Source organism: Puntigrus tetrazona, chromosome 14 (assembly GCF_018831695.1).
Source record: "Puntigrus tetrazona isolate hp1 chromosome 14, ASM1883169v1, whole genome shotgun sequence".
Taxonomy (NCBI): domain Eukaryota; kingdom Metazoa; phylum Chordata; class Actinopteri; order Cypriniformes; family Cyprinidae; genus Puntigrus; species Puntigrus tetrazona.
Window position 1 is genome coordinate 4,358,328 of NC_056712.1, and position 25,309 is coordinate 4,383,636.

General features: G+C 39.3%; 1 protein-coding gene across 1 annotated transcript; it reads left to right on the forward strand.

The window, feature by feature from the left end:
- The first annotated feature begins 1,005 nt into the window (after positions 1–1,005).
- On the forward strand, positions 1,006–24,777 carry LOC122357888 (DNA-directed RNA polymerase I subunit RPA1-like). The gene is given in 35 exon segments (XM_043257533.1): positions 1,006–1,168; positions 1,443–1,665; positions 1,981–2,130; positions 2,224–2,331; positions 2,438–2,523; positions 2,627–2,712; positions 3,207–3,287; positions 3,376–3,481; positions 3,584–3,746; positions 4,205–4,381; positions 4,475–4,597; positions 4,926–5,153; positions 5,551–5,805; positions 5,888–6,079; positions 6,245–6,394; positions 8,619–8,802; positions 8,889–8,971; positions 9,631–9,789; positions 9,902–10,000; positions 10,289–10,441; positions 10,566–10,648; positions 10,751–10,916; positions 11,700–11,921; positions 12,337–12,551; positions 12,962–13,129; positions 13,319–13,454; positions 13,994–14,154; positions 14,232–14,297; positions 14,299–14,359; positions 14,442–14,549; positions 22,561–22,824; positions 23,805–24,005; positions 24,108–24,225; positions 24,308–24,472; positions 24,571–24,777. Coding segments are annotated over 35 exon segments (5,115 nt in total). The 5' UTR covers positions 1,006–1,091; the 3' UTR covers positions 24,669–24,777.
- Positions 24,778–25,309: the final 532 nt, after the last annotated feature.

The window sequence follows — 25,309 nt, forward strand, 5'->3', positions numbered from 1 at the left end:
AAACAAACAAACAAAAAACGTTAAAGTAAAAACGTATAAATGTTAAATATATATATAATTCAATTATTATTTGTAACATATTTTAGTACTATGTCGGTCTACTGTACGTATAAGTGTATTAACTACTATTATTTCTTACTAACATTGCTACTACATTTACTATTAGTAGTAGTAGTATGTGTAAGAAAAATATTATTGTACATTCTAGTGCTACCACAGACAACAGTGACATTCTGTAATAATTAGAATATAATAATATTTATAAAATAACAATTACAAATAAGATCGTTGGAATAAAATGTGGCCTTGAGTTTATTTTCATAAAAACATCAAGTAATCTGCACAGAATTGACAGTATGAGCTCCGTTGGCTTGTCTAAATAATTTGCGTGTGACTTGTGTTTTTTCACAAGATGGATATTACAATTCAAAAAGGGGGTCTCTGCCAGAACTAATAAAGTGCACCAAATGTTAGATCCAAAGTTTTCCATGAAAAAATAAAGATACTCCCGCAGGGGCGATTGGCGGCTCAGAAAGCAGAAAAGACCGCGGCTCCACCACAGTCAGCTGTGATTAGTCCATTTTATGGAGCGCTGAGAAAGGTCACACGTATCATGTGACCAAAACAGTGCCTATTACTTTTTATTGTCTGGACAATAATTTATCTGTAGTTAAAGACGCATGAATTTCAATATCTAATTGAAAGTTAAAATACAAAATAGATTTTTAAAAATAATAACATCATTTAATCTTTTTAAATTTACTTAGATTTCCTTTTGCAGTTCATTTTCTGGGGTCGGGATATACCATTTAAAAACGCAAAATAATATATTCTTTATACGACCCCGCAGAATTAGATAATTCCGCAGAAGGGTATTATACTACTTTATAATTATTCTATAATATTATTTTTATAATGCCATTGTCTCTACTTCTCTCGCTTTAGATCATATTCCAGTAAATACACCCGTGCGTGTTATTTGGTTTCGTCCGCTCTCTCGGTACACGTTCCCACGTGTTACAGCTCCACATGACGCACATGGGGAACACAGAGAGTTTTCTTTTCTAATTTATGCGTTTATTATTAGGAAAATGCTGTTTTCAAAAGAAACGCCATGGAGGCGATTAGAAGGAATAGTGTTTGGCTTGTTCTCCGCCGATGAAATAAGGTAATAATACAATTGCACAACACATAAGTTACCCAGCACAGCTAAAGAACTAGCCGGAGCTCAGTTACGTATTGCTGCAAACATCCATGGCTAATTCTTAATAAAAGCATACAGTTATTTTGACAAGCTGAACTTATGCTGTAGTGCGGAAGGTTGTCACAGTGTTTGCCATAACATGTCTGTTTTAAATATTCCTTTACGTTTGACTGACACGCAAGCATTAATCCATATATATGGACCTTCTGACAACTTCCACGTGTTTTCTGTGTCACAGGAAGCTGAGTGTGAAAACTATCACTAATTCCCAGCTGTTGGATAATGTGGGCAATGCCGCTCCAAACGGGCTGTATGACCTGGCGCTGGGTCCAGCTGATAACAAGGAGATCTGCTCCACCTGTATGCAGGACTACACCAGCTGTCCTGGCCACTTTGGTCACATAGATCTGCCCCTTCCTGCCTACAACCCAATGTTTTTTTGATGTAAGTGTCATTGTGCCGTTGCATGTTCTCCTTTGCAGGTTTCATGCGGTTTGTTTATGTGGGGCTAAAGTCTGTCATTCGGTTTTCTTTTGTTTTGGTACCTAATACACTCACACACACACACACACACACTCCTCAGTGGTGATATCTGATACAATTTGTCTGGAGTGACATGTAGACATTGATCAAACCGAGACAGACTAAATCTGTATCTGAATGATTTAGGGTTAGGGTTAGAAATGTAAACTGATATTTGCCACTGACACGGTACAGCAAAAAAAGAAATTGTATGTCCATATTTTGTGTAACCCTTACCATCATTGTCTTTACAGAAATTATATCTGCTCATGCGAGGTTCATGCCTTGCATGCCATACGTTGAAGTGTCCGAGATCGGCTGTTCATTTACTGCTGGGCCAGCTGAAGCTCCTTGATGTGGGTGCCATGAAGGAGGTGTATGAGCTTGAGAGCGTTCTCAATCAGGTCAGAAAATACTGAAGCTTGTCAATGAGTTCAGAGCACGTTATCTTGTGGAGAGTAGCGCTTCTATATTGCGGTTTTGTCATCTTCTGTAAGTTGGTGGAGGGCAATGCTCAGCTGTCTGGAATAGAAATCCAAGAAGCTATGAATGAGTTTATTACACCCATCCTAAAAGCCAATGAAGACAAGCAGCACACTTCTCCTGTGAGTCTGAAACTCTTCCATCTCTGTGTTTTTTCTTTTATTTAAATCATATTAAATTCTTCTGTGCACTTTGTAGTTGCATTTTAGTAATTCGCTTTGATTTCAGATCAAACATATCTGTGAGAAAAAGTCCAGTCTCATTAACAATTTCTGGAGAGTACACATGAGACCAAAGAAGTGTCCAAATTGCAGGTGAGCTCAACTTGTTCTAATAGTTGTAGTCTAACAGTAATAGTTAAGTGGCTCATGCATATGTTCTGCAATGAGAATGTGTGTGTGTGTGTGTGTGTTTCAGAGCTGGTAGAATGACTGTGCGCAGGGAACACAACAGCAAACTCATTGTCATACAAGGATTATTCAAAGCAAGCACAGAAAAGGATGGTAAGTTTGCATTTCATACTTGTGCACTGTTTTTGTAATCAGCTGCAAAAACATCAGGTATGGAATTTGAAAACTGTGTGGGGAAAAAAAACAGAAATATAAAATCCAAAATTGAAGAATCCAAGCAAAGTGTTTGATGTGACTGAATGAAATCTCTTAGCACTTCACTTCTTATGAACTTCACTAAATGAATAAGCGCATCACTCAAAGAAGCAATATATAACAGGAGAGCAGGATCATTTAAATAAGGTTATGAAGTGTTTTAAGTTTCTCTCATAACTTAAGTGCATGTGATGTGATAAACTGAAAGTAACGTAAAATAATTTTATATTGTTTAATTAATTGACTTGAATGGAATGATAAAACGATTCCATAAATTATTGCATCAGTAAATTTACAGCAGAGAAATAAATAGCAAAAATAAACAGCAATATTTAAAAAATGTCTTGAATAATTATTTAAAATGTATCTACGGTATTTGTGTTTGCCTTCAGATGATTCTCTGATTACCAAACGTGGATTCTTGACTCCAAGTTTGGCACGAGAACATGTCATCAACCTCTGGGAGAAGGAAGGTAGGAAAGGTTAAGCTTAGTGAAAATTTTCTTTCTAGGTTTCATAATGCAAAAAAGGTTTTTTTAATGTATTGTTTTGATTTCCAAGGTTTCTTCCTGAAGCATCTGTTTTCAGGATTTGACATGAATAATTCAGAGAAAGGCTTCAGTCCTGAAGTTTTCTTTTTGGAGTTGCTTGTGGTTCCTCCATGCAGGTAAGTTCATCACTGTATGAGCAACGTCCTGCAGGCAACAACCTGTTAGACGCCACTGAGATGATGCACTTTATGATTTGTGTTTGTGTGGTGTTTTTAAAGGTACAGGCCTATTAATCGTTTGGGAGACCAGATGTTCACCAACGGACAGACCGTGAACCTGCAGGCCGTGTTAAAGGATAACTTCATGATTCAGAAACTACTCGCACTCATCGCTGCTGAGAAAACCAACAGCGTTGAAGACACACAGACAGAGGTGGTGCAGGTGGGACGAATGTAGAAGTAATTCAAATGTAAACAGAAAAAGGGGAAACAAAAGGATTGTGAATTTAGCCCGTTACGAAGTAGGGGCTAGATAATTTGGGTTTGTAAAGGTTTGTGTAAAATTTTAAGAATTGTTTGTAAACAAATTAGAAATGCATGTTATGAAGACTGTGAACTATATAATACTCAATGGTGGATTTATACACTGTTAAACAGTTTTTCACCATTTTCATGATCAGGATTTATTGGGCGGGTCTTAATTTAGAGCTTAATTTAAACCTATAAAATGATCAGAATTTTGAAGAAGTTCATTGTTGACTTTTAAATTATTATAAATTATTTTCAGTCATTTGAGGAAGTATTGTGTTGATGTGTTGATGTCATTGTTCAGTTGTCCAAATATTTGCACCCTCTTTTATAAGAAGTGCCGTGTGTATTCATTATCTGTCACTTCTTCAGCCCAGTGAATCCGCAGATACTGGTCAGATAGATCAGACCTTCTTATCGGACATCCAAGGAGTGAATCTAACAGACAAGCTCTATAACATGTGGATCCACCTGCAGAGTCACGTCAACATTGTGTTTGACAGCGAAATGGACAAACTGAGTACTGAGAAGTTCCCAGGAGTCCGTCAGGTCAGTGTGTGACGGATCTCAAGACCAGAACCTATCATGCACTAAAAAAGCTGGGAAATAATGTTTTGCGGTGGTTGTCTCTTTGTTTCTCAGCTCTTGGAGAAGAAAGATGGCTTGTTCAGGAAGCATATGATGGGAAAGCGTGTGGATTATGCTGCGCGCTCTGTCATTTGTCCTGATATGTACATCGGAACCAATGAAATTGGAATACCAATGGTAAGTCATTGGATTTTTCCTTTAAATAGTGTTTTTTGTGTGGTATGTAAGGGATAATGGATGTTATCGGGGTTTTTTTCATTACTTTGCTTTTTAAACAACTATTTGTCAAGTAAAGAAATACATAGATGTGTCATTCACCATCTAATTCATACTAATGTCCAGGAGCTGTAGCAGCTGTCTCTGTTCTTGCTTTGATATGGAAAGGGAGCGAGTTCAGAGTCATACAAGAGACATGAAAATGCCATTCATTTGCAGTGAAATATCCAGTTCAGCAGCCATTGTACAAAATATTTAAAAGCAAGTTTTTTCGATATGGTTCCTCTAGGTCTTTGCTACCAAGTTAACGTACCCACAGCCAGTGACACCCTGGAACGTGAAGGAACTCAGGCAGGCGGTGCTGAATGGACCCAGTGTCCACCCTGGAGCCTCCATGGTCATTAATGAAGATGGGTCCCGGACCATCCTGAGCAGCAGCAACCTGACCCAGAGAGAAGCCGTGGCCAAACAGCTGCTGACGCCCAGCACCGGCCAGCACAGGATACCCATGAAGATTGTGAGTCATCAAAGACTCATTGCTTTTTGGATTAATTTTGTATCTGATGCATGAGTCATACTGTAAAATAGTTGCTAAAAGCTCTCTGTGAAACATGGCCATATTAGATGTATGCATCAGTGTTTGTGACATTCAATCAAAATTCAGTTAGAACAAAAAGACCCTACTAATACAATTTAAACACAGTTTAAAAAATTAAAACAACAATTAAGTTGCATAGCCAACGTATTGCACACTCCTAATTGCTTCACGTTCTTCTGTTAATACACTGTGAAAATATAAATATAGTAGTTAATATAGTTTTAAATGAAGCTTCCTGCCTGTGCAAAGTCAACATTGTTTTTTTTTTATTATTATTTGTGTATCCAGTGCTTAGACATCTGATTCTCTCTTGCAGGTCAATCGCCACATCAAGAATGGGGATGTGCTGCTATTAAACCGTCAGCCCACTCTCCACAGACCATCGATTCAGGCCCACTGTGCTCGCATTCTGCCTGGAGAGAAAGTGCTCCGATTACATTATGCCAACTGTAAGGCCTACAACGCTGACTTTGATGGTGACGAGATGAACGCTCACTTCCCTCAGAGTGAGCTAGGCAGGGCTGAGGCCTACACACTAGTGAGCACAGACCAGCAGTACTTGGTGCCTAAAGTGAGTCTTTGTCTAGAAGATTAAAATGGTTTCAAACATGAATTGTTGGAAAATATTTTACTGGTCTCTGCACCTTTTGTAGGATGGGAAGCCATTGGCCGGCCTGATTCAGGACCACATGGTATCTGGCACCAGCATGACTCTCCGTGGCTGTTTTTTTACACGGGATCAGTACACTGCACTAGTCTACAGAGGCCTAACAGACAAGATCGGCAGAGTGAAGCTCTTGCCTCCTGCGCTCTTTAAACCTGTGCCTCTCTGGACAGGAAAGCAGGTAATCTTCATGCACGTGCAGTTTCTATTGTTTAGAAATATTATGCGTCAGAGATACTTTAAACTGCAATGTATCCCAATCGCATTCTTACAGACACTTTCCAAAAACAATTCAAAAGCTGATATTTGGACTTGCATAAATACCAAGTTCTTGCTGTCTTTCAAGGTGGTGTCGACCCTTTTGCTGAATGTAATTCCAGAAAATAGCATCCCTTTAAATTTGATGGGCAAAGCAAAGATTCCAGGTAAAGCCTGGGTGAAAGAACCTCCCAGAGTTGTTCCAGGATACAGGCCGGAAACTATGTGTGAATCTCAGGTAATGTTCTTTAGAACAGTGCTGATGCACACTTTTTTTTTTTTTTTTTTTTTTTATTTTTTTTTTTTTTTTAATAAACTATGATGAAAAGTGCATGTAACTTTGACGTAGCCAAAAAACATTCAGTATCTCTAATGAAAAAGAGGAGAGTAGTTTATAAAATACAAATAAAAAAGGGAGAGAAATGAGAAACCTCCATGAGTTTTCATAACTGGGGTTTTCAGATGTCAAATCCCCTCTCAGAGTCCTCCCAAGTCTTAATTGACTAAATCTGGACTACAGTTCCCAGACTTTTAGGCCTGGTTTCACAGACAGGGCTTAGACAAAGCCAAGATTAGGCCATAGTTCAATCGGGACATTTAAGTCATTTTATTAAGACATTACAAACATGTCAGGTGTGCGTCTTAAAACAAAACAAAGGCACTAACATGTTTTAAGATCAGCTTCTCAGTGATCTATGACTCTGTGTATTAACCGCCACTCCATTTGAATACAAGTGATGGAGATGTACCGCTAATCAAAGAACTGGCTTTGCTGACAAGTTGCTGATGAATATATTGCGCGATTATGTGTCAGTGTGTTTTAAAGCCTAGAGAAATGTCCTTTTCTTTTAAATCTATGGTTGGATACTGTGGAAACTTGATGAGCAATTTCTTGACTTGTTACTGTATGATATCAATCAATCAATCAATCATTTTTATTTATATAGCGCTTTTAACAACACAGGTTGCATCAAAGCACTGTACAGTATAATGACAGGGATGTATAGTGACGAGAGTGACCAATTTCTTATTAAATGCAGAGACGGTCTCTGTAGTCAATTCAACGATAGTCACTAGAAGTTAAGTGTCCCCAACCAAGCAAGCCAGAGGCGACAGCGGCAAGGAAACAAAACCCCATGCATACAGAATGGAGAAAAAAAAACCTTGGGAGAAACCAGACTCAGTTGGGGTCAGTTCTCCTCTGACCGGACGCCCAGCACTTAACTTCCAGTTCAATTTTAAACGCAGCTGTGTCAGGTAGTGTAAATGACTTAGTGTGTGCGTGTGTGTGTGTGTGTGTGCATCAGGATCTGGTGATCTGTCGACGGGCGCATCTAGGTGTTCTGGTCTCTGATGAACATAATCTCTGGGTGCTGATCCACCATCTAGTCTGGATACAAACTGTGAAAACAGATTGAGAAAGAAACAGGACTAATATTAGCGTAGATGCCATTCTTTTTACGATGTCACAAGTACATCGTATTGTAGGAGTAGTGTTCCCGGTTCCAGCAAATCTAAGTAATGCAGCCTAAAAATCCTTTAACGGATTTGAATAATAAAAGGTGTGTTGATGTGTTATGTAGGCTAAGTTAAAAGATGTGTCTTTAATCTAGATTTAAACTGGCAGAGTGTGTCTGCTTCCCGAACAGAGTTAGGAGATTGTTCCAGAGTTTAGGTGCTAGATAGGAAAATGATCTGCCGCCCGCAGTTGATTTTGATATTCTAGGTATTATCAGATGGCCAGAGTTTTGAGAACGCAGCGGACGTGCAGGACTATAATGTGATAAGAGCTCGCTCAAGTATTGAGGAACTAAACCATTCAGGGCTTTATAGGTAATTAATAAGATTTTAAAATCTATTCGATGTTTGATAGGAGCCAGTGCAGTGTTGACAGAACTGGCTAATATGATCATACTTCCTAGTTCTAGTAAGGACTCTGGCTGCTGCGTTTTGGACTAGATGAAGTTTGTTTATTAAGCGTGCAGAACAACCACCCAATAAAGCATTGCAATAATCTAACCTTGAGGTCATAAACGCATGAATTAATATTTCTGCATTAGAGGTTGAAAGCATAGGTCGTAATTTAGATATATTTTTAAGATGGAAAAACGCAGTTTTACAGATGCTAGAAACATGATTTTCAAAGGAAAGATTGCGGTCAAACAGCACACCTAGGTTCCTAACTGATGATGAAGAATTAACAGAGCAGCCATCAAGTGATAGGCTGTGTTCTAGATTATTATATGTGGGGTTTTTAGGTCCAATTATTAGCACCTCTGTTTTTTCAGAATTTAACATTAAGAAGTTACTCATCATCCAGCTTTTTATATCGACTATGCATTCTGTTGATATGACAATTCCAACAAAGATGAACAGATGTGGAATAATTATCCCAGTTTACAGCAGAGCTTGGTAGAATATTTTTTAAAAGGTGTAGTAATGCGATGCACTGTGTTGGTCAGGTGGTCATTCGTCAGGGAGAGCTCTTGATGGGGGTTCTGGATAAAGCTCACTACGGCAGCTCAGCGTACGGTTTGGTCCACTGCTGCTACGAGCTGTACGGAGGAGAGACCAGCGGCAAACTGCTCAGCTGTCTGGCACGACTCTTCACTGCCTACCTGCAGCTTTACCGTGGTTTCACCTTGGGTAAGATCACGTGTCAATACCAGCTCATCTTGTTGAACAGAGAAGGTAGAATGGTATTTTCTATTGAACTTTTTTTTTTCTGGCAGGTGTGGAAGACATTCTAGTAAAAAATGGGGCCAACAAACAGAGGAGGAAAATTATCCAAACGTCAGTCACGTGTGGCTCCAAGGTAAATCAGAGATTGATCAACTCATTCCTGTTACATACGACAATTTTAACTATTTAGGTTCCTTGTTTTACTGAAAGTAAGATTACAAAATTTTGTTGCCCTACAAAGTTACAGAGAAAAATTAGTTCATTTTTGACCAGGAACAGTAAAAGTGCATTTGAAAATAAATTGATTAAAAATGTAATGTAATAATACAATAAAATGATTCACTTCCTTTGCAATGTACGTTCTTTAGGCTTACTTGCGTCAATTTCTCTTTTGCTTATCAAGTATGCTAATCTTAGAAACTTTATTACAGTAAAAATGTACTTTGAGTAAATACTCTTTGAGTTGAAACATGAACTAAAGTGACCTGTGCATCCTGCAGTGCAACAATTCTAGATGTAATTTGCTCAAAAATGTATCAATTTGAGTTTTGTCAGAGTTTGATAATAGACTTTTTTACGCATATTATTTGCTGTAGTCTTACAGTCCGACTCTCCCTATCTGTTAAAGGAGTGTGTGGGTGGCTATGGATCTTTTGGCCTCTGGATGTTTTTTGCCTCACCCCTTCATTTTCTTTTGTGTTTGTTGTGTATGTTTTTGTTTTGTATTTAATAATGTGCTTGTCCTATCTTCAAACGGAGGTCATGTTCTTTTAATTTCTTGCTTGACAACAGGCACTCCGAGCTGCGTTTAACCTCCCTGCAGCTGTGGGAGACACTGAAGCCAGAGAACGCTGGCAAGATGCTCATCTGAACACAGACCAGAGAGATTTCAACGTGGTGGACCTGAAGTTTAAAGAGGAGGTCAATCAAGTGAACAACAACATCAACAAGGTGCACGTCTTAACAGGACATCTCGAAAATGCAGAGCTTGTGTCTTCATGTCTTTGTTTGAAGTCACTCTTTGTCTCAGTGGTTTTCATCATATATGATCTGTTGTTATCAGGTGTGCATGCCGCTAGGTCTCCACCGCTCCTTCCCAGAAAACAACCTACAGCTGATGGTGCAGTCGGGAGCCAAGGGTTCAACTGTCAATACTATGCAGGTAATGCTTCCTCCATTATCTGTATTCAGCAACTGAACATAGCAGCTTTTTTATTACTATTAATTTTACAGGGTTCCTCCGTGCCTTTAAAATAGCTCAAATTTGAAAAGTTTAAAGTCTAATTTTAAGTGATCTTATATTTGGGTAAAGAAAATCAGGATTGTGCTAATGTCAAACAATTTGACCAGCAGCCGTAACTATTGTGTTCTTCCATCACCACTGCACATTTAAGCAAGGTTTGAGCATGGCATGTTTTTTAGCTAATACCAAGTTCCTGTTTATGTGCAGATCTCCTGTTTATTGGGTCAGATTGAGCTGGAGGGCCGCCGACCGCCTCTGATGCCTTCTGGGAAGTCCCTTCCCTGCTTTCAGCCCTATGAACCTCAGCCGCGATCCGGAGGATTCGTAACCGGCAGATTCTTGACGGGAATCAAGCCTCCTGTATGTTCAGAGCTAGTCTTAATTTTTTTTGTTCCCAGAAAGTCTCCTCTTATTTTTAGAATTAGTATTCAGTTAATATTGAAACTTGAATTCTATTTAACTGGAGGCTTTCTTCATATTTCAGGAGTTCTTTTTTCATTGTATGGCTGGTCGCGAAGGTCTTGTGGACACTGCTGTCAAAACCAGTCGATCTGGTTATTTGCAGAGGTAGATCTGGTTCTAACTAAAAACAGCATTCACTAAAATCTCTGTGAAACTGTTGTATTGTAGTTTGTTGTATTGTGACGCATACTGCATTGGGTGATTCAGGTGTGTGATCAAGCATCTAGAAGGTCTGGTGGTCCAGTATGATTTGACTGTCCGAGACAGTGATGGAAGTGTGGTCCAATTTCTTTATGGAGAGGATGGGCTAGACATCCCCAAGACCCAGTTCCTGCAGCCGCAGCAGTTCCCCTTCATCAAAGACAACTACGAGGTAACCATGCCTTAGGGCTGTGATGTGACACTGTCTCTTGCTCGCTCAGATGCACACGCACAGGATGCAAAACTCCACATTTGAACAGTCAATAGCAAATATTTAATAACAACACATATTTACAGTCGCTGATTCAGAAGCACTAGATTGTCAGAGCCAAATCGGAATTGACCAGCCTTTTTTTAGACATAGCCTTTGCACACAACCCTTTTGTACTCTCCTAAGTTAAAAAAATTGTCGTCAATAAAATGGTGTTGCACAAATGAAAACATCTGGGATGTGCTGTTCTGTACAGTCCCAATGATTCCTATCTGCATTTTTGGAAAACCATTGAAAGGGATTTTTGCTTTCTCACATAGCGTCTCCCAACATGGCTGCTGTGTTACTGTAACCATGCCTTCCTTCTTTACGTGACCATTTGGGCTGCATTATGCAAACATGACATTGTAAACATGTGGGGTGAGGTGTTTTAGCCCGGTCTGGTTCATACTTCTCTTTTTTTGTGGGAGAATTAACTTATACATGCACAAACATCTACATACCACACTAAAGAAATAGAAAAATAGAAGTCGCACAATAAGTACTTTAAGAGAATGTCAGCTATGCACGGGGTTTATTATGAATTGATTTTTATGAATGCAAGATAATGGAAATCTGAAACAGACTAATATTCCAAGCCATTATTAATGATATTGTAATAAGACTAAATAGACATGTCTGTTTACCATTGCATTGATGCATGCTAATATCTGCACCTTTAACATTTTATACAATGTTTTGTAGGTTATCAGAAAGTCAAAGTGTCTGGATGAAGTTCTGGCTAAAATGGATGCAGGGGCAGCACTTAGTCACTTTAAGGCTCTCAAGAAATGGAAAGCCAAACATGAGCATGTTTCACTCAGGGATGGTGCCTTCCTGCTCTACTCACAGAAGAAACAGAGCAAGCTGAAGTCTCAAGTAGAAAACAAGACACTGGCCAATGGGAGAGATCCCTCTTCTCTACAGGTACTGAGGCATTTGTTGATGGGTTTTAGCCTACAAATGTCTGACAAGAGCAACCTGTGAAGTACTTGTTTAGAAAGATTTCAATTCCCAAATCTTGTCACTTTAGCACTTACTGTCATTACTTTAATCAGACACTGGTCTTGAATATTTCATAATTGTAATTAATCTATATAGATTATAAATATATAATAAAGCATGCAGTGCTTTTAAACTAAAAGAGATTAAAAAAGACAGAATGTTTGGCATCTAAATGTTTGATATTGGTTTTTTTTAATATTATTGGAATTTAAACTAGGAATCAAAATCAATAAGTGGAATTGAAATCTTTGGAATTCAAGCTATACCAAACCCTAGTTAGCCTGCCTTGCACTTGTGCCTACGTTACCTACATGATGGTGAGTTTTTATGTGTTTAGCTTTTGGAGAACTGGAGAGCTCTGGACGCCTCTGGCCGAAAGAAGTATTTAAAGAAGACGTCTCATTGTCCAGACCCGTGTCTGGCTCTTTACCGGCCAGACATCTGCTTCGGTTCAGTGTCTGAGACGTTTGAATCCATTGTTGAGTCCTACCTGGATCAGATGTGCGTCAAGCAGGAATTTCCGATCTCCTCTGAAATCATTGACACAGATAGGTAAGACCTCTACGTTAACTATTCAGCGTCAAACATTAGTATATCTTAATTAAATGGCTATTTGTAAAGTAGTTTTCCATTGTTCACAATAGTATTTAATGAAGACTACTAAGGCTATCATGGCATGTATGTTTAAAAAATATTTTTTCCATTGCAGACACTGAGAGCGTTTTAAGTAACCAAAATGATTTAAAATGGGTTTCAGAATTCCAGAAATTGTATGAGCTGAAAGTTCTTTGAACAAATTAATTGACATGATTTTTCAGCTATTCGTGATTTACTGAATCATAATTCACATCAAAGGAGGTGAATTACAATAACTAGATTAATAATTGTAATCGGTTTTGTGTCCTTCTTGGATTGCTGGTTGAGAAGCACTACAGTAAAGAAGTGTTTTCCCCCTCTCACAGATTGAGGCATCTCCTACTGCTGAAGTGGCAGCGCTCTCTGTGTGACCCCGGGGAGGCCGTGGGTCTCCTAGCAGCTCAGAGCATTGGCGAACCATCCACACAAATGACCCTCAACACCTTCCACTTTGCTGGCAGAGGAGAGATGAACGTTACCCTGGGTATACCAAGGTCAGATTTAATAGTTATGCATATGCATACCAGATCAAGAACTGTTTAGGGCTCTCTTTTCCTATGAAAAAGGTTAAATGTTGGTGTAAACTAATTGCATGCAGACTTGAAGTATTACTGTTTTTGTGTTACTGTGATTCACCTATTAAAAAACCCCAAACCATTTCAATGTGAAATCATTCTCTGTAGATTAAGAGAAATACTCATGATTGCAAGCTCTAACATCAAAACCCCTATGATGAGCATTCCTGTTCTGATGACCAAGAAAGCCTTGAAACGTGTTAAGACTTTGAGGAAGAAGATAACACGTGTGTGTTTGTCAGAGGTGAGCACAACTTGATCCAGCGTTTAATTATTTTATTGTTTTTGCTTCAGTGTTTACTTGTCAGTATGCTGTGATTCAGTAAAATATGTTTCCACTCCATCTCAGTTTTTTCATGGTCATGCGTTTCAGATATGGCAACTGTCAAATATGACTAGTTCACCTAAAGATTTTTCATGCATTGTTTTGCCATTATTTACTCAAATTCAAACGTTTTTTTTCCAAACACAAATAAGAATAGTATTTAACCTGTGAGATTTTTGGTCTCTATTCCAAGTCCATGCAACCAAAACTTGAAAACTTGTCTTTATGGAACTTTTTACATCCTTTGAAGGTTTGGTATAGTTTCAGTGGAGGGACAGAAATCTCATTTTTAAATATTTCCCATTCACTCCTGTAAAAGTGCATATATTCCAAAACATCTTTTAGTTTTAAAGTAAAAGGGACATCATACAGGTTCTGAAAGGAATGAAGAAGGTCAGTCAGGTCAACTACTGTTAAATGTTTAAATTTCCATGTGCTCTTGATCTTTCTGAGCACAGGTGCTTCACAAAGTGGATGTGATAGAAACTTTTCGCATGCCAGAGAAAAGGATCCAGAAGTCACGAGTTTTCAATATCACATTCCACTTCCTGCCCCCAGAGCGATACCAGCAAGACAAGCTACTCACCCCTGATGAGATTCTTCATTTCATGGAGCAGAGGTACGCTTAAAAGCATTTAGGCAGCTATTTAACTGCAAAGGATTTCAATATCATCTCATAGACTTGTTACATTACAGATTCTTCCGCTTGCTGCCGGAGGCCATTAAGAAGCTGAATGCTAAAATGGCTGCAGCCAATGTGGTGGACGTGCAAAGTCACAGCAAATAACAGTAGTCAAGATGGCGATGACATTGCAGACAAAGAGGTAGATAGTCGCAACAAGCCACAAGTGTGCTATAGACATGCCATAAACATCTTACGACCTCAATATGCTGACTCCTCCACAGGATGATGGCGATGAAGGTACAGAAAACCACAGGATTGTGGATGATGAGGCGAATGAAGGGGATGCTGATGCCTCCGATTCCAAGAGAAAAGAAAAACAAGAAGAGGAGGTATCAAAATTCACCGTATCTCTAAATATAATCATGGTCTTGCAGTGCAGAATTCTTCTGAGTGGACAGTGTATACAAATAAACTTCATTTTAGGGTCAAAATTTTAAACGGGTGAAAACATTTGTTGTAGTCCTAAATGAAGTTTTAATATTAATAGTTGTAAGCAGCTAAGTCCACTACTTTAAGCTGCTGAGGGATGCTGGTCGGTGCTTGTAAATGGACGCGCACACTTACATTTATATTAACTCGAATGTCCACACAAGATATTAAAATGCTCATGGTTGTAGATTTATTTTACCCATTACTGGTCTTCATTTCCATATGGCAAGAATCCAAACAAACAGTCAATAAATCCACCTGTCCATCACCTTACAACTTGTATAGTGGTACAAACACTTTAGCGTAGCGGTCAAAAAACTGTGTGCACCTTCCCTCCAGCAACACCTGTCACCTGAGGGAAGGTTCCCACCTATATACTGTGCCCAACCCACCAAGAGTGACCCCTACTGGACACACATGCACACAATCCAAAACAAGCCCATAAAATGGCTCTTACATACCAGCCCCTAATTGGGATGGATCAACATACCAATTCCACACACATAACAAAGAGCCATACACAAATACAAATAGTGAGTACAATGTATACATAAAACTCATAATAACACCTCTTAAACCATAGACTCGTGTAAAAAGCAAAGTTTTGCTACAGGCCTATGAACCACACTTGTCTTAGTTTGTAAACAAACAGAGCGCACCAACCCATTCTTGTCAGGGAATGTTTCCACAACTCTTCCAAGTGGCCAGGATCCTCGCGGTGCCGTTGGATCCATAATAGCCACAATATCCCCAGACTTCAGGCTATTTTTAACCTTATTCCATTTCTGCCTCTCCTGCAACAAAGGTAGATATTCCCTCACCCATCTCTTCCAAAAAAGGTCTGAAATATACTGAACCTGTTTCCACCTTCTTTTATATACAAATCATGAACATCAAACAACCCAGGAGATAGGGACGTTTTCCCTTAAGCAACAAAATATGATTGGGAGTAAGAGCTTCAAGATCCATTGGATCGTCAGACAATCTGGTGATTGGTCGATCATTCAAGATCGCCTCCGCTTCACACAAAACGGTATGCAAACTGTCATCATCAAGCGTCTGCTGTTGGAGAACTGCAGTGAGGATCTTCCTCAACATGCGGATGACCCGTTCCCATACCCCACCATAATGAGATCCAGCTGGAGGATTGAAACTCCACTTAATGCCTTTCTTACACAAGGCTCCTTGAATCCTATCCTGATTTAATGAAGAAAGTGCCTCCCAAGTTCCCTCTCTGCTCCTATAAAATTTGTGCCATTATCTGAAAGAAGATGCTCCACTTGCCCTCTTCTACTGATAAAACGGCGCAGAGCATTAATACAAGCATCTGTGTCAAGAGAATTGGCCATTTCAAGGTGAACAGCTCTACTAGCCAGACAGGTAAAGATGACACCATAGCGTTTCACTATGCCTCTTCCTCTCTTCACCTCTACTGGTCCAAAATAATCAACGCCCGTGTTGGTAAACGGCGGATTGTCTGGCAGTATTCTCTCCTTAGGCAGATCAGCCATCTTCTGCCCCATCATCCTCCCATTATATTTTTTACAGAAACAACATTCTGCTACGATCCTCCTAACAGCTGAGGTGGCACCAGTAACCCAATATCTTCTTCTTAATGCAGACAAAATGTGATTACGCCCACTATGACCAAGCTGTTGATGTAAATCTTTCAATATGAGGGTAGCCACATGCTGATCTTTAGTGAGGATTAATGGATGTTTTATGTCTTCTGGTAACGAACCCCGTGTTAGCCGACCTCCAACTCTCAGAAGCCCATTATCCAACCATGGATCCAATTTATAGATGGCACTCTGTTTGCTCACTGTATTTTTTACAGAAGACAAAGCAGCGATCTCCTCAGGGAATCTTTGCTGTTGACAATAGCAAATTATAGCCATTTCGGCTTCCATAAGATCCTCTGCACACAAGGTTTGTCCTGTTGTAGTTATTTGATTCCCTTGCAACCAAGTATTCTGCTTGTTAACATCAGAAATATCTAACTCCTTTTTCTTACGAATCCTTCCCAACAACATCCTCTTCAACTTAAGCAACCAGGCAACTGATACTCGTAGTCTCCTCCAGTCTGAAAAGTAAGACATCAACCTATTTATACTCTGCAAAGAGCCTTGAGTATTCACCACATTCACATAAGCTTCCTTCTTGACCTCAAGGTCATCAACCTCTACTGAAGTATTCACCATATTTACAGGCCAATCTTCTTCTGATTTATACAAAAACTTAGGTCCCTCTATCCATCGGTTGTTCTTGATAAAATCTCCAGCCCACAGTCCTCTGGATGCATCATCAGCTGGATTCTCCTTTGTACCAACATATCGCCACTGTGATGTCTTTGTGGCTTCCCTGATGATAGAAACTCTGTTGGCAACAAAAGTATGAAATCGCTTGTCCTCATTCATGATATACTTTAGCACAGATGTGCTGTCTGTCCAGAAAACTGATTCTTGCAGCTGGAGCCTCAGCTCTTTCTTTAGCATCAGATCAACACGGACAGCGAGAACAGCTGCAGTTAGCTCCAAACGGGGAACAGTGATGGCCTTTAAAGGTGTTACTCGGGCCTTACCCATGAGGAAGGAAACATGAATGTCACCATTACTATTCTGAATTCTAAGGTAAGTGACTGTTCCATATCCTTGTTCGCTTGCATCTGAAAAATTATGAAGCTGCACATGTATATCAGATCCACAAATCATGGGCTTAACACATCTCTCCACCCTGAATTCAGAAAGTGCATTCAGTTCCTTCAACCACCGTGTCCAACTGCACAAGATTTCAACGGGCACTGCCTCATCCCATCCAAAGTTCCTCCGGCATAGTTCCTGTAGCATGATCTTAGCAGGTAGCACAACTGGTGCCAAAAACCCAAGTGGATCGTATACTGAACTGGCCACTGACAACATGCCACGTCTTGTGCAGGACTTCTCCTGAATCTCCATTTTAAACTTAAATGAATCAGTTTCCGCGCACCACAATAACCCAAGAACTCGCTCAACAGGCAGGCTGTCCTTGTCCAGATCTAGCTCCTTCCACTCTTTGGCTCGACACTCCTCGGGAAGGATTTGCAGGACAGTGCGCCTGTTGCTGATCCATTTTGTCAGAGTAAAACCTCCTTGCTGACAGAGATTAGAAAGGTCTTGAATTAAGGAAACTGCTGCTTCTTCCGATGCCACACTCTTAAGGCAATCATCCACATAAAAATTCTCTTTGAGAGTTTGAACAACCTCTTTACGGAAATCCCATTGATGATCATCTGCTGTTTTTCTCAACGCAAACCCAGCACAACTTGGAGAGGAGACAGCTCCAAAAAGATGGACAGTCATGCGAAACACTGACACTTCCTTTGTAAAATCTCCGTTCTGCCACCACAAAAAACGGAGGAAATCCCTGTCCACTTCTGCCACCTTAACCTGATGAAACATTGCCTGAATGTCTCCCATGACAGCCACTGACTCCTGTCTAAATCTCAGGAGTACACCAAGTAATGTGCTTGTAAGATTGGGACCTTGAAGAAGGACTTGATTTAATGATGTTCCTTTGAATGCCGCACCACAATCAAAAACCACCCGCAGGTTCCCTTTCCTGGGATGACGTACACCATGGTGAGGAATGTACCATACCTTACCACTTTCTCCTTTCAGCTGCTGAGTAGGCACTTGTTCTGCATGTCCTTTATCAATCATCTCTTTGACGAATACTACATACTCCTGATAAAACTGAAAATCTCTCTGAAATCTCCTCTTCAACCCAAGAATCCGTTGCTTTGCCAAAGGAAAGTTATTAGGAAAATACACATTTTCCCTTTTAAATGGCAGCTTCAAAGTATACTGACTGCCCTCAAGCTTGACCGAACTTTCTGCAATCTCCAAGAATCTGATATCCTCTCTTGACAAGCCTTGTTCTTCCACAGCCCTCTCATTGAAGTCATGATTATATTGTTTACGCAGCATCTCCTCCAGTCTACACACAGAAATCCTGTTTACCACTGCAGAACAATCTTCACCTTCAAAGCTGCCTGCATTTAAAGGACCATTGATGACCCAACCTAACGCCGTTCTTATGGCATAAGGACCATCCCCACGGCTATTTATAACTTCCCAAGGCTCCAACATCCTAGGCACATTGCTCCCAATCAACAACTCAACATTAGCCTTTATATGGGGAACTTTAACCTTTTCCAGGTAAGGCCACTTGGACAAATCTCCTTCAGACACGATATTGTCAGAACTTACAGGCATTTGTTTCTGTGTAAGTGTTTGTGGAAGCTGATAGAAGATACTACCATCAATAGCAGATACTTCCAAATCTGATAATACATATGCAGGTACAACCTTTTCCTGTCCCATAGTTTGTAACAGAAACTGAGTTTTTCTACCAGAAATATTAAGCCGCTTCATAAGGCTTTCAGTGCAAAAGGTCGCCGAACTGCCAGGATCCAAGAATGCATAAGTTTGGACTATCTGATTTCCTTTGCCAGTCTTAACTTGCACTGGTAAAATAGAAAGAAAACAGCGATCCTTTCCAGCCCCTGTATGACCACATGTTTCAGTAGATCCCAGAAACCTACATGCCTCTAACTCCTTGGAGGCTATGTCCAAGTTGGCCATGTTTCTGTCTACATGGAGCACAGTAGGATGTTGCCGACTACATATCCTACAAGTCAGCCGCTACCACAGTTACGACTCATGTGCCCGATACTTAAGCAACCAAAGCAAAGCTCTTTCTCTTTTAGAAACTCCATCTTTTCTCTGTGCTTCTTGCTTTTAAATTGTAGACAGTTTTCCAATGTATGATACTTAGCACACCACACACATAATGGAATTACTTTAGAATTACTTGATTGCAATTCTGTTCTTATATTCTTAGTAATTTCCCCAAATTCTACAGGTGCAACAGTAGTGGCAAAAGATGTTTCCTTTAATTCTACCCTCTGAATGTAATTTTGGCTGATTAACAGGCCTCATACTAGTTGGCAAATCTCTAATATCACCAAACAAAGGATCCATTAGGATGCCAACCTGTCTTTCAATAAATTGAACAAGATCTTTGAACAATGCTCTGCACTGAGTAGTTTCCAAAATGTTATGTGCAACAGATCTCCACCGTTCTCGGAGCTTGAATGGAAATTTAGCTATAATGGCTCTCATATTGCTTGGCATATCCAACTCCTGAAGGTACTGCAATTCTTCAGTGACATTGCAACAACCACGCAGAAAGAGGGCATATGACTGCAAAGCATTAACATCCTCCCCCTTTATTGAGGGCCAAGACAAGGCTCTATCCAAATAAGCAGTGGCAATCTTATACACATTACCAAAATGTTCCTGCAATAACTCTTTTGCCTTTGCATAACCCAAATCATTGGTCATGTGAAGACAACTACGGACCAGCTCCCTAGGCTGTCCCCTAGTAAACTGTTCCAGATAATATAAGCAATCACTATGACTTGCCTTCTCCTCCACTCTCTTTTCAAACGCCTTAATAAATGAAACATACTGAAGAGGATCTCCATCAAACAAGGGAATATCTCTTGCTGGTAAGGTTGAGCAACGTTGCTGTTGGACAAGAGCTGCTGTTATTTCATTTTGTCTTTGCATTATAGCAACAATGTCACCACACTGACTCCTGGTTTGTGGCTGACAACTTACATAAGATGCATGATGTTCATGAGACTGAACTGATGTAGGCTGAGAAATCCTTTCAGATGCAGGAGGTACATAAGGTTGAACTGATGTAGGCTGAGAAATCCTACCGGATGCAAGAAGTCCATGAGGTTGAACTGATGCATGCTGAGAAATCCTATTGGATGCAAGAGGTCCATGAGGTTGAACTGATGTCTTTCCTAGTATATGCTGGGAATTCCGTCCTTCTAAATCAGCACATTCCTGCCAAGACTGTTGACGAATGTCCTGATAAGGTACAGAAGATGCCAAACGAAGATCCACTGCTGATGCTTGCTTTTCCATTCTACTACAGATAGCTGATTTGAACTCCTCTGCCATTGGATTCACGGTAATTGAGGATGTCTTTTCCCTTTCCAACTTAGAATGTGTACTATAGGAGGCCTTCGAAACACTGCGACTTTCAGAGGCCTGTAATACTGCAAGTTTAGCAGTAGATTCTGCTAGCATTGCATCCAACTCGAGTTGCTCCCTTTTCCTCTTTATCATCTGCTCTTGCTCCTCCAAAGCATGTTTTTCCTTTAATGCTGCCATACGAGCAAGCAGCGCAGCTTATATCTGCCTCAGCTATAACTCTGGCAGAAGAAACACTGCTGCATGCACTTACTTTACTTGAACATCTAGTACCAACATTTGAAATACTGTCATGTGGACCAACCCCATCAAACTTGTCCTGTATGACCTTATTTAAAATAGGCCTAACTTCATTTTCAGTACCTGATACCCACATTTTAACTTCAGAAAAAAAAATCATTATTTCCGATCATTTTCGCTTTAAACCATATATCATGTTTTTCCTTTTCACTTTCAGGTAACAGACCCATCAATGAATCATGAATATCTTTTGCTTCATCACACAAATTTAAAAGATCATCAAAGGCACTTTGTACATCTTTTACATTTCTTTGTTGCATAAGACCTTGCATATTTTTCTTAAATTAGTAGCTTTAATTAGCACAGATTTTCTATCACTCTGCAACCTTTCAACCTTTGCAACAAATGCTTTATGAGTTAATTTCACAACACGTTTTTCTTTGTCCATTTGAACATCAACGTCATTTAAAACACTCAACTGCTGCGTTTCGATTGGCCTGTGTTCACTTTCAGATGCCTCCATAATTCACAAAGTCAAACACACGCTCAAACGATAATGAGCCCAGTTCGCAAAGTCAGTTAATTTCTTTTGACAACCAATGCATTGGATTTATGTCCCATATTGTGTGCACACAAAAATTAAATGGCCATTCAATAAGTAGCGCTACAAACATACCTCTTCACGTTGGGCGCCAAAGTTTGAACAGGTTACTCCGCTGATGTTTGTAGAACAGCTCCAATGTCTTTTGTTGCGCTGATAACGATCCAAACCCAAAAGAAAAAGCGTCGTATAATCCTCGGCTGCGAACGCTAAGACGTCATGATTGGAAACAGAGTCGATGCAGCTCTTCCAATAATCCACTTGATTCTTTTCAGCAAATGATGAACGTTACATAAACTTAAGACCGCTCCTTTCAAGACGATAACAGTTTTTTGACTAAATGTAAGCAGCTAAGTCCACTACTTTAAGCTGCTGAGGGATGCTGGTCGGTGCTTGTAAATGGACGCGCACACTTACATTTATATTAACTCGAATGTCCACACAAGATATTAAAATGCTCATGGTTGTAGATTTATTTTACCCATTACTGGTCTTCATTTCCATATGGCAAGAATCCAAACAAACAGTCAATAAATCCACCTGTCCATCACCTTACAACTTGTATAGTGGTACAAACACTTTAGCGTAGCGGTCAAAAAACTGTGTGCACCTTCCCTCCAGCAACACCTGTCACCTGAGGGAAGGTTCCCACCTATATACTGTGCCCAACCCACCAAGAGTGACCCTACTGGACACACATGCACACAATCCAAAACAAGCCCATAAAATGGCTCTTACAATAGTAATACATTTGTCATAATTTCAAGTGGGTTTTTTTGGTATGTTGAAGTTAAGACATTGGAGTTTTTTGTGTTTATATATGAGAATGTTTTTTATTGTCTGGTCAGTGCTTTGATACAATCTGTTTTGCTGCAAGCACTTCATAAATAATGATTGATTGATTAAAATGTGAAGTTAATGTTTATGTCCTCATATAGTGAGAAAATAGTCAAAACTACAACTGCTCATTTACACAAAAACATTCACAACATGATGATTTGACATGATCTGATCTTTCAGGTAGACTATGAGAGCGAGGAGGGAGAGGCGGCCATTGATGATGAGGTGGAGGATGTGGCTGAGAAAGAGGATGAGGAAGATACTCAGGAAAATACAGAGGAAAATTCTGGTGAAAGTCAATTAGCAGACGAAGCACAGAGTCTTAACAAATCTGTACAGATAAAGGGAGCTTCACTGGACTCCAATAGGATCAGCGCAGTGCTTCAATTGAGCCCCACCTTTGAGGACTACAAATATGACACCAAACATGGGCTGTGGTGTGAGGTGTGTACAAATCAGGGGCCTGTTCCATAAAACAAGTTTACCAAATAAGCCAGGTTTATTTCAGTTAGTCTGACTTATTTTGAACAAAATCAACTGATAATAAGTCAGACTAATTGAGATCCTTGCCGCTGTCGCCTCTGGCTTGCTTTGTTGGGGACACTTAACTTTTAGTGATTATCGTCGAATTGATTCCAGAGACCGTCTCTGCATTTAATAACAAATTGTTCACTCTCGTCATTATACATCCCTGTCATTGTATTCTTCAGCTTTATACTGTTTAGTGCTTTGATGCAACCAGTGTTGTTAAAAGCACTATATAAATAAAAATGATTGATTGATTGATTGATTGAAATAAGCCTGGCTTATTTGGTAAACTTGTTTTATGGAACAGGCCCCAGTCGATCTTAAATTGGTATCATTGTCATCATTTACACATTTTGTACTCTTGAGGGATGCAGTGAAACAATTCTTGTATACTGATTTCTGATACCATGAAGTGTTACAATACCATTAAAAATGGTTGAAAAGAAACTAATATATTGGTCAAATGCCTTAATCTGACCATATTTGACTAGTAACTATGTAAATATTACAAATAAGTTTTTAGCATAATTCTATGGTTTGGTATCAGTACAATATTTTTTTAAGAAATTATTTTAACAATGGCACATTTTATAAAATGAAAACATTATTATCCATAAAGACATGAAGCAGCATAGCTGTTTACATTGTTGATAGTAATTATCTGAGCACAAATTGAATGATTCCTAAAGCGTTATGTAACACTGCAATGATGGAAAATCCATAGATAGATATTTTACCAGCCCCAAACTTTTTTGGTAGTGAGTGTGCTTGTATATGTGTGTAAAATGTAAAAGGAAAAAAATCTATTGGTAAAACCAGTGTACATATGTAGTATCAGCGTTTAGAGCAAATGAGTGTTTTCATATTCATAATGCGTTGCTGCTTTTGTTTGACAGCTAACCATGGTCCTACCCCTCACTAAAGTGCACTTTGACCTCACATCAGTGGTGGTGAAGCAGGCTCAGAATGCTGTCATCATGGAGACCAAGGGCATCACACGCTGCTTGTTAAATGAAGTCACCACAAAGGAGGGCAAAAAAGAGATGGTGCTCAACACGGAGGGCATCAACATTCATGAGATGTTCAAACATGCTGATGTGAGTCCAATACAGTCCAACATTTCTCCATGAATATGTGGTACTTGTATTAGAACTAGTGTACGTGTATGGCATGTGATACAATCTGCTTTGTTGTAATAGATCCTGGAGTTGAACCGGTTATACTCCAATGAGGTTCACGCTATGGCCAACACATACGGTATTGAGGTGGCCATCAGAGTCATTGAGAAGGAGATTAAAGATGTGTTTGCTGTCTATGGTAATGAAGCAAAACAGGATTGTTTGGCACATCTAGCTCTCTTGTGTTTTATTGGAGATCTGACTGGTTCCTTTGTTCACAGGTATTGAGGTGGACCCACGCCATCTCTCTCTGGTGGCTGACTACATGTGTTTTGAGGGGGAGTTCAAGCCTCTCAACAGATTTGGCATTCAATCAAACAGTTCCCCGCTTCAACAGATGACCTTTGAGACCAGTTACAAGTTTTTAAAGCAAGCAACGATGCTAGGTACAATACATTAAATACTCTTACCCAGTTTGAATAATGCATATTGTTGATAATGATTAGCTAAGCCGTTGTCTAAATTCTTGCTTCTGTTTTTTTAGGTTCTTATGACAAACTCCGTTCGCCCTCGGCTTGCTTGGTTGTAGGAAAAGTTGTGAAAGGAGGAACTGGCCTCTTCGATCTAAAACAGCCGTTATAGTAATCGACTGGGATTAGAGAATTAGTTTACTCACTGCTATGGATGCCAGAATTACAAACCGCAATATTTCTTGTCTATAACATCAATAAATTTTTTCTTTTGACTTTTATGATTGTCATTATTGTTGTTGTTGTTTGTTTTTGTTATCATAATGCAAAATAAAAGGCCTTATTTAAGGATTGCAAGGATTCGTTTCCAAAAGCACAAAATTAAAATAACATTGAAAAGTTGTAATTACTGTATAGAGTACATTCACATTTAAAGAAAAATATATGATTAGAACGTTAAAATTGCTTGGTTTTATTCACATTCATTTTAAATCTAAATTTACCTGTAAACTGTAATTATTAGTTTAAGGAGCAAAAAAATAAAATAAAATATAATGAATAGATATAAAAAGTGAGGTTTCAATGCCCTCAGTATCTATTTCAGATCTGGGCACAAGGTCTTATATACTGTGGCAGATTTAATAAGTAGTAATTTAGGAGTATGAGTAGTTAATAAGGAGTATCAACTGGATTTTGAAGTAGTTTTTAATTATTAAAATCATTTAGCAAAAAGACCCGAATCATTTCAATTAGCGATCCAGAGTGAATCATTAGGAGTCGAACAGTTGATTCACTCGAACTGATTCGTACGGG